This window comes from Apteryx rowi, unplaced genomic scaffold (assembly GCF_003343035.1).
Source record: "Apteryx rowi isolate R43461 unplaced genomic scaffold, aptRow1 scaffold_502, whole genome shotgun sequence".
Classification (NCBI taxonomy): domain Eukaryota; kingdom Metazoa; phylum Chordata; class Aves; order Apterygiformes; family Apterygidae; genus Apteryx; species Apteryx rowi.
The window spans coordinates 242258-256893 of NW_020450764.1; the positions used below are offsets into that span (position 1 = coordinate 242258).

At 38.4% G+C, this 14636-nt stretch overlaps 1 protein-coding gene across 3 annotated transcripts in view; it reads left to right on the forward strand.

The window, feature by feature from the left end:
- The window catches only part of PPARGC1A (PPARG coactivator 1 alpha), a 64197-nt gene that overhangs the window by 43600 nt on the left and 5961 nt on the right, over positions 1-14636 (forward strand). For all 3 annotated transcript variants that reach the window (XM_026079896.1, XM_026079897.1, XM_026079898.1), the window contains exons 8-10: positions 5964-6876; positions 7443-7547; positions 7685-7805. In XM_026079896.1, the coding sequence (XP_025935681.1) occupies positions 5964-6876; positions 7443-7547; positions 7685-7805 (1139 nt within the window). The remainder of the gene's footprint in view (positions 1-5963; positions 6877-7442; positions 7548-7684; positions 7806-14636) is intronic.

Here is a 14636-nt window from a genome sequence, read left to right on the forward strand (position 1 = left end):
CCTAGTGTGGAGATTTCAGGAGACRGCATGTCCTCCTTTAGTAGCTGTGTTAATCTCTGCCTTTACATACACACAGCTTTTATTTTTATGTACATATATATAAATCTGTAAAAAAGTGGGCTGTTGTACATGTCTTTATGTTTGAGCTCATTAATTTCTATTGCTGTAGCATCTTATGTCACAAGTCTACTTGTGCTGGAAACAAGCAAGCACATAACAGAAACAAGCCCTAGTACTGAAGAGCTTACAGTGTAAGCGGGTAAATCATGGCAGAACTGGGACCCACTTCAGTAATAAAAAAAGAAAAGAAAAAAAACACAGGAAAAAAACAGTGGCAGTAGTGATTAATAATACCTTGGAGTTCTTTAGTGAGACCCTGGCAACTCCAAATTATATCCAGATAACCGCATTGCTCATTGTCCTTATATAGGGCAGCTTGCACTGTACAAGCACTATTTATTAGAATTTAAATAGGAGTTGCCTTGATCTCACTGCCGAATTGAAAAGACCATTAGCAGTGCTGCTCGCACTATCGAAGCAAAAARTATTTTAATATAAATAGCAGCTCCCTTGATCTCTCTGCTGAAAACAACATTGGTTCCCTCACTGATGAATTAACCATAGAGTAGAAAAATAAATAAATAAAAGCATTTCCTACACAAGCCATCAATCTTCGTCACACGTACATTTTGGATTCACATACCTAAAGTCGAACTGAAACCATTCTCTTGCTACTGCTATATCTTGCTTTAGAATGGATTTGTTATTACTCATGAATGTAACTTTGTCCTCTCTAAAACTGTAAAAATATTTATTTGCTAAATAACAAGGGACAAAATCTTTAAAACTGGTTTTAAGGGAAACCACATCTAAGAATGTAAGAATTTCTCGAATACACTTTAAGTGGCCTATGATAGAAGAATAAGTCCATTGCTATCCAAAATCACAACTCCTGAAGCTCATTTGTAGTGCTGTTCTGAGAAACATGGGCCAGAACATCATGATATGGAGCCCTAGTTGATGCTAGTATAGTGGATGAAATTTCTGTGTAATAAGAGTCTTGTTCTGCCTAAGAGGTGATGACTCATGAGAGGTCCTTCTCCCTTTCTTTCCACAACTATCTGCATTGCAAACACTGTGCTAAGAGGCCATGGGCAGGAATGCTGTAAAGTCTTCCAGGGCATGGGACCTTTCTGTGTTACTGGAGGACCTCTATTCTGTTACCTGTCAGGCCAAGGCCGAGGAGGCAGCTGCAGAGGGGGTGACTAGGAGGATGTCTCACCCTCTGGAGGTGACCGTGTCTCTCTCTTTTGATGACAGAGAGCTCCAAAATGATTATGTTAGACTTTCTGCTGAACTTCTAAATGGCAAAAGTTGGAAGACATGGCTCCTAAATGTTTGAAATTCAGCTCCCTCTGTTTTCTCAGTGTCTTTTAAAACCTTCACTTGTAAATACTCAAAGCTATCATGTAAGTGCATGGATTAAGTGAGGTTACATGTTTAAGGCTCTACTGCCTTACAAGTAACAAATCAATAACTGGTAGAATAATTTAACCCTCCTATTGGTGGCTCAGTGAAAAGTCTTTCATTTGCACACAAATTTCTGTAATTTACTTGAACAAAAACACCATGCCAGTCGTCTTGTGTGCAAAATTTGATCTCTCCAAAAGGATGACAAAAAAAGTTATATGAATGCAATTAGCTTGAATAGTGATTTGGAATTCATGAGCATCTTTGAGGATTCTTAAACCCTACTGTTTGCCCACCTCTAGATCTGAGTTACCTCTTAGTTGTCAAAACAAATACTTAAATTCTATCATGTGAGAACTTGCTTGACCTCAGAATGATTTCTGATAAAATGAGTTGTGAGACAGAGAGATGTCCAGAGGGAATAAAATCTAGTAAATTATTAGATATTTTCAGGGGTCTGTATTTATTCTCTGCAGCACTGACAACAAGATTAAACTGACTACTCAACAAGCATGTATTTTTTTATTATATGATGGCTATTTAATTTTACTATATTTTCCTGGCTTCTGCAGTCCTGTGCCACACGCAAGAGCTTCTGATTCTTTTTTTTCTTTTTTAACTGATTTGGGCTATTATCTTGCATTCAGTGTTTTAAGTGGCCTTAAATAATGTTTTTCTGACAATCCATTTTCAAACTTAAAAGGTATTAAAGAATTCATTTTCAGTGCCTCCCATAAGCCCAGTGCACTTGTAGAAAGGTTCCGCAGCTGTGTTCCCCAAAAGATGCTAATTCTCAGCCTCTCCAAAGCACAACAAACCTCATCAAATATTTAAATGCTAACAGTAACAGTATGTTTTTTAGAAAGATTGCTGTCTGTATAAAACAGCATTGTAAATGAGTCCTAAAAAGTCAAGATGTCACATTTTCTGTAAATGCACTCCCCTAATTTCTGCTATCAACCTAACTGAGCTAAATGAGTTACTAAGGTTTTTTTAGTGCAGTTTTGGAATGTGTCAAAACTACTTCCACTCCCCCCAAGACTTTCTTGAAAAGAAGTTGCTAGATCAAGGTGGCAGAGTCGGCATACATGCAGACACCTTTTGTCGCACAGACGCGGGAAGGACAGTGCTGATTTGGCAGCAGCGTTCACAAATTGATATACGCTATTTTAAAGCCCAAGATCACTGAGTGAGTTCACAGTATAGACAGAGCAAGGCAAAGTGCAAACGTACCATTTACCAAAGCCATTCAATTAAAGAAAAGTCCCTACAAAGAAAATGGTTTTATAGCATGTCATGAAAAAATACTTGCCTTTTACTTTAAAAAGAAAAAAGACTATTTAAGGGGGATGATTGTAGAGTATGTGCCACTTCTAACAGATTTGCTGTGCAGAAGTACATAAGCGTGAGTGATGTAGAGGTACTTGTTTATTATAGAGCACATTTCAATGCAGTAATCATAAATATTGCTAAGGTTGTGCTCTGTTGAAATATGACCTACATACTCTTGATTGTTTGTGTTACGTGATTTGTCTGACACCCATTACATTCTGGGTAATGGCAGCCATTTGTTGCTGTGCACAGCAGGCTCTTTTGACAAAAGAAAATAGGCAGCAATAAAAAAGCTATAGTCTGAATTACATTCTGCACAGTGCTGCACTGCTGAGAGTTTGTGCAAGTGTGTTAACAATGCTCTGAACTGCCTCTTGTCAGCCTTCAGCCTGTAATGGCCATCTGTCCTTACATAAATCTGTCAAAACCTGCTAAGTTCAAGAGAGAGCACAGAACATACCTTGCACTGTCAATGCTAAATTTACACATTCGCGGAGAAATCAGCGTGTATGAAATGATCCAAAGCTTATAGAATATTTTAACACTATTGATTCAGCATCGTGGCATGAAGTTGAGATTACAGTGATTAGTGTAGCGAAAGGGATGCTGATGAGCGAGCATGCCACCAACTCTCTTTCTCAAAGTTTACATTTTGGAAGCTGATCACGGGCCATGCTGAAGGTGGGCTCCAAAGCAGTGACATAAACAAGATCTGATTCAAACCTTTGCACCTTTCCCCAGCCCCCTGTTTGAAGTTTGCTCAAAAGTTAAATGAACATTTTCCAACTTTTAGCTATTTATACTTGTTTCTGCACTTCCTGCTTCTGCTTAGAGCCAGGAAAAAAGCCAAAATGCCACGAGGTGGCCTTTTCTTAGGATGTCCCCAGCACAGCTTTGCCGGCAAAAGAAGTGCCAGTACATTGGCTCAGTTTGTACTTTTTTGGGGGAGGTGTTAGTTCCTCCCTCCCCAAGACTGCTGGACTCCTTGTGGGGCTTCTGGAAATCGTGCTGCTCTGTGTGCAGCTTCCTTTCTCCCCGGGCTGGTTTTAAAGAAGTAGGGATAGAAACAGTATTTTACTTTGAACGTTAGATTATATATGGGGTTTCTTTGCCTAAAATTCTCGAGTATGCAGGTATTTCAGACGTCTGTTGTGGAGTGTTTGTACTTTATAAGCATGCAACAAGGAGAGACTGGAATTAATATTCTCTCAGTTTGCTCTTTCTTTAAAAATACATACCAAAATTCAGTAACTAACCCCAGGGCTCCTCATGGGCTATATAATTTCATGAATAAAAATGCTGTTCTAAATTTTTAATTTAGAAAGTCATCCTGGCTTACTTAAATTTTTGTTGAATCTAAACCTGAATTTTCAACCCAGAAATGATTACTGCAGAATATTGAAGGGGCTTGTTCTTTTCATTTTAACAAAAACTTGTTTGCCAGTCAAAATTGTTTGTTATTCAGGAGGCGGTTAAGGTGTGAAATCCCTACTGCTGGCTCAAGTGAATTTTTGGGAAGTAAGAGAAAATTGAGGACACAAAGGAAATAGTTTTAACAATGACAACTTTGCACAATTTTTATATTCACATGTGGGTAGCTAGAATTTTAGGGTTCAGCATTTCTGCCTTGGTTTCCCTGACTTTAATGGCATTAGACAAAGTCTTTATGTAGTCATGGGTAGCTCATAACCCTTTTTTTCCAAATGTTCAGACAAAATCAAGCTTCTCTGTCACATCAAGTATTCATGTCTTGGTACTCCTATCTTCTTTTTTTCTGGGACAAATTCATTGCAGCTAATGCAATGGGACTCCCGGTCTCCATTTATGTTCCTTAGGGAGCACTGTGCATTGATGGACTCTTTTTCTTCTTTACAGCAAGACACTATAAAACATGTTCCATTTGCATTGATCTGCTGAGTTCCACTGTATGGTTAAAAATACAAAATAAAACTCTGTAGCCATATTTGAAATACACACTTCCTGAAAGTGCGTCTGCATCCTTTTTTCATTCTCACTAGCTAAGTCATGGAAAGCTCATTGCTTGGGCTAGAAAAGGAAACCTGGTCTAGCATTGGTCTCTGGAATGCTTAAGGATGGACTAGATAAACTAGAAGAACTCCCTTATCTCTGTTCCTAATTCAGGAAAATACTTACGTATTTGTTTATTTTTAAGCCTACATAGACATTCTTTTATAAAGTCTTAATAACAACTTTTATGAATTCGATAGATAACTTTGAGAGTTATTTTCTTCCCTTAGAAAAAAACGGGGAAGATGCTTCTTTGGTTCCCAGGTTTTACTAGAATGGGCTGTAGTCCTTCATGCAATTTCATCTTACAATAGTGGTGTAATCTGATATAGTTATGTGAAAAATCCTGGTAGTTACTGGTATCTTTAGTCTTTAGTTATCTGTTTCATTTCTATCATCAAGTGAATTTCAGTCTCCCTACTTCATGACTCTCKCTAATATTTAGTTCTAAATGTTCATTACAGTTGCAGTAGTCCTATTGTTTGCTTGGGTTTCAGTTGCAGAACCCCATTTCAGGCAAAATGTATTAGTTATGCTTACAATAATGTATTATCCATACATTAGCAATGGTTTACCAAGTTAATGAACTGTGGAGACAAAGAGTCATTGCAGTCAAGTTGTACAGTTGCTGTACTACTTTGCATTTAAGTTCTGTGTACTACAGAGGTTTCTTTGGTAACCTCATTTGTTTTTCTCAGACTTGCTTTTATTCAGGGTTTTGTCTGCTAATTTCTTTAGGTTTGTGACAGTCCAGTCTTTTGACTTTTGATTTTTATATAAAAATCCTTTTGATTTTTATCAAAAAAGTCTTTTGATCTTTATCTTTTGGTTTTTTTTCTATATCAAAAAGTACAGAGGAAGGAGGTGGATGTCATGAAGGAAGGGGAGGGGCAGAAAAAATGTTGAAGATTAAAGGCAATGCTTTAGTATTGGTGCCATCGTTGTTATCTGAACTTTGGTATCTCAAACCCTAAATACTCTTATTCCTAGTAATAGTATTGTTAAGTTAAAGTGTCATAGAATGGGTTCATGCTACTTTTATCTATTTTAAAGAAGCATGTATAGTTTCTTAATAAACATTATTTCTGTGCTTAAAAATGTTCTTTTCCTCCTTTTTTTTCCCCACCCCTTAGGCCTAACTCCACCGACGACCCCTCCTCATAAAGCCAACCAAGATAATCCTTTTAGGACTTCACCTAAGCCGAAGTCATCATGCAAGACTGTTATACTACCTTCAAAAAAGCCCCGCTATAGTGAGTCTTCCGGTTCTCAAGGAAATAACCCAACCAAGAAGGGTCCAGAACAATCTGAGCTGTATGCACAGCTTAGCAAGACTACAGTACTGTCCAGTGGACATGAGGAGAGAAAGACAAAACGGCCCAGTTTGCGGCTGTTTGGTGACCATGACTACTGTCAATCTGTGAATTCAAAATCGGAAATACACATTAAAATATCCCAGGAACTTCAGGACTCCAAACAACTAGAATTTAAGGATTCTTCACCTGGGTGGCAGTGTCAGATTTGTTCTTCTTTAGAACAAGACCAGTATTTCAAGAAAGAGACTTTACAGACAAGTAAGCAGGGTTCCCACTGTAGTAACAGAAAACAGCTCCAAGACCAGGAAATTCGGGCTGAACTGAATAAGCATTTTGGTCACCCCAGCCAAGCTGTTTTTGATGAAGAGGCAGATAAGACCAGTGAACTAAGGGACAATGATTATAGTGATGAACAATTCTCCAAACTACCTATGTTTATAAATTCAGGACTAGCAATGGATGGTCTCTTTGATGATAGCGAAGATGAAAATGATAAACTATGCTACCCTTGGGATGGGACACAAGCCTATTCATTATTTGATATATCGCCTTCTTGCTCTTCTTTTAACTCTCCATGCAGAGATTCAGTGTCTCCACCCAAATCCTTATTTTCTCAAAGATCCCAAAGGATACGCTCTAGATCAAGGTCCTTTCCTCAACGCAGGTCTTGTTCCCGTTCTCCATATTCCCAATCGAGATCAAGATCGCCCTGTAGTAGATCCTCTTCAAGGTACAGTACAGCAAATTCATGTCATCATCATAATTAATAAGAAGGAAAATCGTAAAAAGCATAAAGCAACTTAAAGCAAAGAAATAAAAAACAAGAAGTAATTTAATACAGCTCAACTCCTTATATTGCCCCTGAGCTGATTAACTCTGCAGGTTACAGGATTGCTACACAAACGCTTGTTTGCCATTTTCCTTCAAATTTGCCAAGTTTACACTTTCTGAGTGGAGCCAGTGAGAAGAGAGGCAGAGCAGTGGGTGAGAAACTTGCAGAGCTAACCTTTTCCACAATCTGCAAGCTGCCCTGTGCCAATCTAGCTGCAGCCCCTATCAGATGAAGTTGACAGTGGCTGACTCTGTGCTCTGCGTCAGCCTCAATAAGGAACATTTCAGAAGGGTAAAAAAAATTACTTGAGGCCCCTTAAATGAGCAGGAGATCGCAAACTGTCACTAGCAAGTCTCACTGGTAGCTTAGAAGAAATTGTAAGTTCAGGTAAGAGGTAGCTCGGGAGAAAATGGTGTCAATAGATTCAAAGCGAATGACAGAGGTAAATGTGTTTCTTCCTACAGATCTTGTTACTATTATGAGTCCAGCCACTGTAGACACCGAGCATACAGAAGTTCTCCCTTACATGCGAGATCGCGATCCAGATCACCGTATAGTCATAGACCCAGGTAGTACATTTTGTGTGCATTTGGCTTGCTTTTCAGTTGATTCTCAAGAGATGGTGAAGCATTCTAGAAGTTATATTATTAATTTTATATTAACAAATGCAGGTGCTTGATTTAATGACTAAGTTTATGTTTCCTAGATATGACAGCTATGAGGAATATCAGCATGAAAGGCTGAAGAGGGAAGAATACCGCAAAGAGTATGAAAAACGGGAATCTGAAAGGGCCAAACAAAGGGAGAGACAGAGGCAGAAAGCAATTGTAAGCACTGTGAAGATAACTTTCATTTTGAAATAGATTTCTGTTTCTTTATGTAGATAACCAAAGCTAAAACTGAGACTTCCTTTTCTTTCTTCTTTATAGTAGAACACACAAAATACAAAAATCTGCTCACATGTATTTCTTAGTATATCTAATTTTAGGCAAATATGTGTCTTTATAACAATTTGCATTTTGATTGTGCAATACTAATATTTTCAGGTTCTGCAAATTGCAACTCTCCAAGTTCATCACAGACAGCAAATACCAAGGACTTACTAGAAAATTGTTCAATCTCAGACAATAGAGAATTAAAAGTGGTCCTGTCTACCTACTTCTTATACAGGTCTATCGGTGAACCTGCATTTTATACTACATATCACCTATGAGACTGCCAGTAAACAGTGTCTAGTTTCCAAATTTCTGTTTCTTTAGTAAGCAATAGTAGAAGCCAGTCAGCTTATGTAAGTAGTCATCATACTTTTGTGGTAGCTGTAATTGTCCCTACAGAGGGTGCAAATAACAGAATTCATAGCTGGGACCCAAAGGATAGATATGAATTTAATTCTGTTTTTTTCTGTCTATAGCTTGGTTAATTTTTAAGTGAGTTTTAGTAAAACAGTCTGCAGACATGATGTGGTTTAAAAATGTGACTTAACACAGGTTCTTTTGTAATGAATATGGATTATTTATTTATTTTGGGCATCAACGTTCTGTGTGAAACAACCCAAACACACAAGGCAAAGGAAATGCCCCTGTGGGAATCATTAAACTCTCTTGCATGTTGCAGCAGTAGAACAGAGGAATGACTATTAGAGGGACAGATGGCTTTTGCCTTTTCTTAGTTCCCTGTTGGGAACTGCACGATGGTTTTGATAAATTGGTAGCTGCTGTAGGTCTGGGCTCACCTTGTAGTTGTCAAGCCTTTTTGGTGGCTTGTTGTAACATCTTCTGTTTAGTTTTCTGTGTTCCCGTTCTTTCCATTCTGTGCTGCTCTGACCATCCTCTTGCTCTGCATTAACTTGTGCAGACTATGATGCTTCATCTTCGTTTCCAGATTTTCCCTTAGTGCTTTATCCAAAGCTTACCAAAATGAATGGGTCTCTTCCCAACACCTTTAGTGGACTTCGTAGTAAAAGGTTATATGTCACACTCTTTGCAGCATTTCTCCTAATGCTTAAGCCTCCAGAGTTGAGAGTGCATAGAGATTGACAGAGACTGGTGTAGTCTAGTGGCAACAGTAAATTCTGGAAAAGAATAGACAAATTTAGATTCTGATTTTTGTCTCTCTTACTGTTGTCTTTAGTGACCTTGGTCAAATCATTTCACTTTTCTCTGCTTCAGGTGTGCTATCTACAAAATATGGATGAAACGTATATTTTGTAAAGCATGAGATTTAGGGCTATAACGTGCTGTATTGTGCTAATCTGAAACCCAGTGAAGGCAATGGAATGATTTTGCTTGACTATATATGCCTATATTTAAGTCACTGTTGCTGTTAATTTTAAAATATCTGGCTTCCATCTACTCAGCACTGAACACTAACTTTCAGTAATTGTAACTTATGATTTTTCTTAGATCTAATACAAATTAGAGACTCAAGTAGACCTCTGCCATGAGCGTATCTCACTACTTCTCAATTACTGTACCATACTTGTGTAAATCAACCTGAATCCTACTGAGAAGGTAGAAAATTTGATTTAGTTTAAATCAAAAAAATATTTGGAAATGAGCTGATCAAGAGAGGAGGAAAGAGGAACGAAAAGAAAATTGGAAAGATCTAGATACACTGAAATGTAACTTCCTCCATGTTAAGAATTTTAGACTATTCAAAACCAAGGCTGAATTTATTTTCTCTTGTAAGGTGAGCACTGGCAGGTAAATAAACTTCATTAACGAAGTTTATATTTATTGAATTATTATTATTATGGAATTTGTATTTATTTATTAATAATAAATAAATCAGAAGTAAAATGATCTAGTGGGATGGCAAATCATATCTTTATAAAATATCTATAAATGGAACATAGCAAAAGCTTAAAATCTAGGTACCTGTATATAAGCTGCATGAGATGTAGATGAAATCCTGTTAGCTCCTTTCTCCAAAGTTTATCAGCACTGTTACTTTAAAAATTGGAATTCAATTGTACCAGGTAATTCGCTAGGCAAATAAGTGGCCTTGGGGGACAGCAGAGAAAGGGAAGCCCTGAACCCCTGAAGTCAATGATAAAATGTGTATTAATTTCACTAAGGCACTGCTATTTTAGTCTAACTTTCTCTGTTCTCTTTCTTATTCCTTTTGGCTTATGGAGCTCTTTTGCAGCATTCTTTGCCTACTTGAGGAACTCAACTCACTACTCAGCCCCAAGAATCTCTTCTTCCCTCTCTTTCCTTGAACTCTTTTTACTGCTCTATAAATTTAGGTTTCTTTGCTTTCTGCATTGGGGACTTCTTTCCTTTCTCGCTAGCCTTATTCTCATCCTACAAGAATTGATTCATGAGTAACATACCTCCAAATACTGTTAAAAGAATGGCTTAGAAATTGAGTAAAACTAGTGGCTTGAGTGCTACATAGAACAGGTGGCTTTTCTTCATGAGAAGCACCACGCTAGGATCTCAGGAGTTAGTTGTAGAAAGGATGCATAGGGGAAAAGGAACAGAAATTGTGACTGAACTAACACCATCAGGTGTTGTTGGATCAACATCAACATCTAGAACTAGTCTGGATGTAACGACAGCAGTGTGACACCTAGAAAAAAGAAGTGGGAGAAAATTTCGCATACTTCAATCTGTCAAAACCATACGTGTAGCAATGCTCCCTGATTGTGAGGTGGCTTGTATTTTGGCAGATGTGAAGGCATATTGACCAAAAAGGCTTGTTTTAGAAGTCTGTGTTCATGCTATGTGACAATGGCATGTTTAAATGGCTACCTGTTCAGTCTTGCACGCAACACATTTGCTGCAGTAACTTTAGGTCAGCTAAAGGCCTGGGCTAGCATTTTCCAGCATGGATTTCTGAATTCATATCTAGACTTACAGCTGTGTAAAGGTGAAGCTTAACTTCAATAGGTATTGTAATATTCTTCTCTTCTTTCTCTTCTTTCTTCTYCCCCCCGCAAGCTGATGGAGATTCAGTGCCTTTTCTGTGGATTGGGGTCTCAATTTTGAGCAGTCACASTTCAAAAATGTGGGCTGAGTCCACAAGTCATTTTCCAATTAGATAGTACGAAAAATAATTTCATCATTCATTCGTTTGTTTAATTTAATGCTGCTGAATGTGATACCTTTGCTAACTGAACAAATTTTAGTATAGCTTAGTTTGATCTTGACTTTAGATATTTCACTGGGTCCAAATTTCATTTTGGAAKGGATCTTCACTGAATGTAATGCTGGTCTGCCTACCCAGCTACCCAGACTTAGCCAAGTCACTTAATAATGCTAACCAGGTCATAGTAGAGACGTTCATCATCAAACTTGAGGAAGAACTGCAGGAAGAGACAGTCTACTCAGGGCTTTGCAGAAACTGTCATCCAACCCACAACCCAGGCAGATCATAGTGATTTGCCAAGGAGACTGAGGACTGCTTGGTTCTTTTGATACACCTCAGGAAATCTGTGAGCTATGGAGGCTTTTCCTGCAGCAGATCATCAGACCGTGTGGCAAATACTTTCCAAGGGATGGGTTCAGAAATACAGTTAGCACATTTCGGTCCTGGAGTCTGACAACCAGGCAAAGAGGCTTGAGAGGAGTTAGCAGGTTAGCAGCAATTGTGGGAGAGGCACTGGAAGCAGTGAGTACTGTAGCCTGCCTGAAGAGCTGTGACAGCTCCACAGTGTACAGGCCTGCGAGCCCTGGGAGAAAGCTTTGCATCAACAGTAAGTGGTCAAGTGGTAGCAGAAAGACATTGGGTAAAGAGGGGGCTGGCCAGCGGATGGGTGGTAGTGTTCAGCAAGCCTGAGTCTAGCAGATCTACAAGTCTGGCGGGGCACACTCAGCACACTAGTGCTCCTGGAGCATTGAAGCCCTTAAATGTTTAAGCAGTTCTTGGTTCCCCATTAAAGGAAGCCCCTTCCAGGGCTGGAAGGTTAATCCATCCAATTAGCAGCCTAAAGTTTTTGAACCTGTGCTACTCTGCCGCTGTGGCTGCTACACTGACTTACTGTCACAGCCTCCGTGCAGCTTCATTTGCTGCTTGCTCAGGCTGTTGCCAGGAAGTATAACAAAATCCTCTTTTATACTGAAGAAGAAAATTACTATTAACATTATTACTTTTCATTTCTTAAGTGCTGACAGCCTACATGACACAAATATCAAGAGAGTCCCTGTCCCAGAGAGCATACAGGCATAAACAGATAAATGCACTGGGAGGCCACTACAGCGGAAGGAAACACACTGTTTCAAAGAAAATATATTGCTCTACCATAGGAAGGCAGGAGAAAGGTGGTTTTGTAAATGAGTGCTTGGCTTCTCTAAAGTCTAAAACCAGACTTAGCCTCTAATGGAGTAAATGCTTGCTGATGAAGGATCCAGTGTATGTTGTATATTTACTTTGGCTTTTTCTGTAGTTTCTCATTTTGCTGACCCTGATTCCAGGATTCCACCTTTGCTGTACTGGTTGCTGAGAAAAAGATTACCAAAATCTTGAGTTTTACTGGTCCATCACTGTTTTTCTAGCAGTCACCATGCAGTGTGTCTGAATTATTTCAGTCCTCAGTCTGCCACACAGGAACACTTGAAAATACTGTGGAATGTTTTTTCTCTCCTTTCCAGTCTTCATGAGCCTTCCTTTTTCCATTCATACTTGTCCAAAGGTCTTACATAGTCCAGAATTATTCTTTAATGCAGTATCTAAGGCAAGTTTTTTCTGTTATGTCAGAAGCTTATATTTTACTGGCTTTTCCAGTAATACATAGCATTTTTATTTTTTTTAATCTCTGCCCAACCATTCCCATTACATGTTCAAAATGATATTTTGCCTCTAGCTCTAAGGATAAATCTCTTTATTGCTTTGTACTGAAAGAGAAGGACAAGTCCTTTGGCATGGAAGGCAATGCAGGCATGGGGCTTGTACCTGGGCTGCCACCTGTGCTGGAGGAAACAGTGGAGCCTTTGACAAGCCCATGGGGTGACCGACAGACCTCAGCTTTAAAACGCTACTACCTGATTTCATCTCTCAGCTTCGCAGAGAGCATTATCTGGGTTTTGGAGAACTGAGTATGCACCACAAATGCACAGAAAAGAAGTGGCAAGGAAAACGGTGGGGAGAGCACCTCAGTTCCCACTGAGCCTGCTCAGCAGCACTCCACCGGGGCAAAGAAAACAACTGCTGGGTGAAGAAGCCTGGCACAAAAAAAAAACATTTGAAAACTAATACCTCTAATGATCTGCACTTTAGTTCATTGTGAAATTAAAGATGAAAAATGAGGAAGGGAAAAATAAAAAAGTTTTGAAGAAAGTGTATGCCAGACAAAAAGATTCTTAGCGTCAGTGAGTTTTGCAGCATGGGCAGTCCCTTTATTGACTCCTAGATTTGCAAGGTATATCCTGGTCTTGTTTTTCAAGTTTGTGCATGCTTTAGTATTTTAATTTGAGACTTAAAATACTCCTTTTCAGTCAGAGATTTCCTGCCACATGTGCCCATTCAGATGTCTTTAATGCAAGGTTAAAAGGGCTAAGATTGAGGGAAAAAAAGCTTTAGATAAACTGGAAGAAGACAGACATGTTGGGCCTGAGGGAGTTGGCAGGACAATTCTTTTTTTTTTTTTTTCTCTCCTTTATTTACCTGGAAAATGAATGAACCATACTCAACACTTACCATGCAAAATAAATCATCTGCACTTTTGGGAGGGAAGTATGAACACTGCTTTCTGGAGTTTCCTACAGGTTCCCTCTGCCTACATTAAATTGAAAACAAAAGCTTTTCCCTGCAGATCTCTASGTTCCCAAGTCATATATCATCTCTTCTAACAAGTGCAGTAAAAAACATACTTAATATGCACATATGGACTTATGCATGTAACTTACTATAAAATAAATCTTTAACATTTAGAGGTATGCTGTAATCTTGTTAAGCTTGTATCACTCCTRTTTATTAACAGGCAGGTATAAAAGGGAGGTGACTCTATGAATGCAAATACATTTACTCATAATTGCTTTTAAATAAACCAAAGTTAGCCAAGACAAAGACAATACTGTATGAATCCTGGGTTCTTCAAAACCTTATATCATCATGGCAGTTTACTTAAAAAAAAGTAGTTGAAAGAACATCTCCTCATGCCTGCACACTGGAGGACATATGGTACATTTCAGCTTTAAATTTCAATTTCCTTAATTTTGCAGGTTTAACTTACTCCCCTAGTGATAGTTTAACAGGCTTTTTTTTTAATTGTTCAGTTTTGTTTTATTACAGTTGTCTTAAAGGGATATTAGAGATATAAAGGTTATTAGAGGGATAGAAGAAGGAAAAATTGCAGAGGCATGCACAGAGACTTATGGAAGAGTGTGCAATAGTTATTTCCAACACACTATAATATAACAGTCTCCATGTCAGTGAGTGAAACATTATGTTTTTTCAGTTGAGATGTATTATCTCAGCTAAAGTATATTAGACAGTCTGCTATGTTATGTTCTGCTCCATCTGGTCAGTCATTTAGGTTCAATAGCAAGTATCAATGGAATTGTTTCTTATCAAGTGTTTCAATGCGGTTAAATCCTTGATTTGGTAAAACAGTCTGAAAAAGTAATTACTGTGCATATGCAGATTTTCCTGTTTTTGAAGTTTATGGCACCCAACCATAATGAAAAGTAAGCAGAATTAGAGTGGGGAAAATGGAA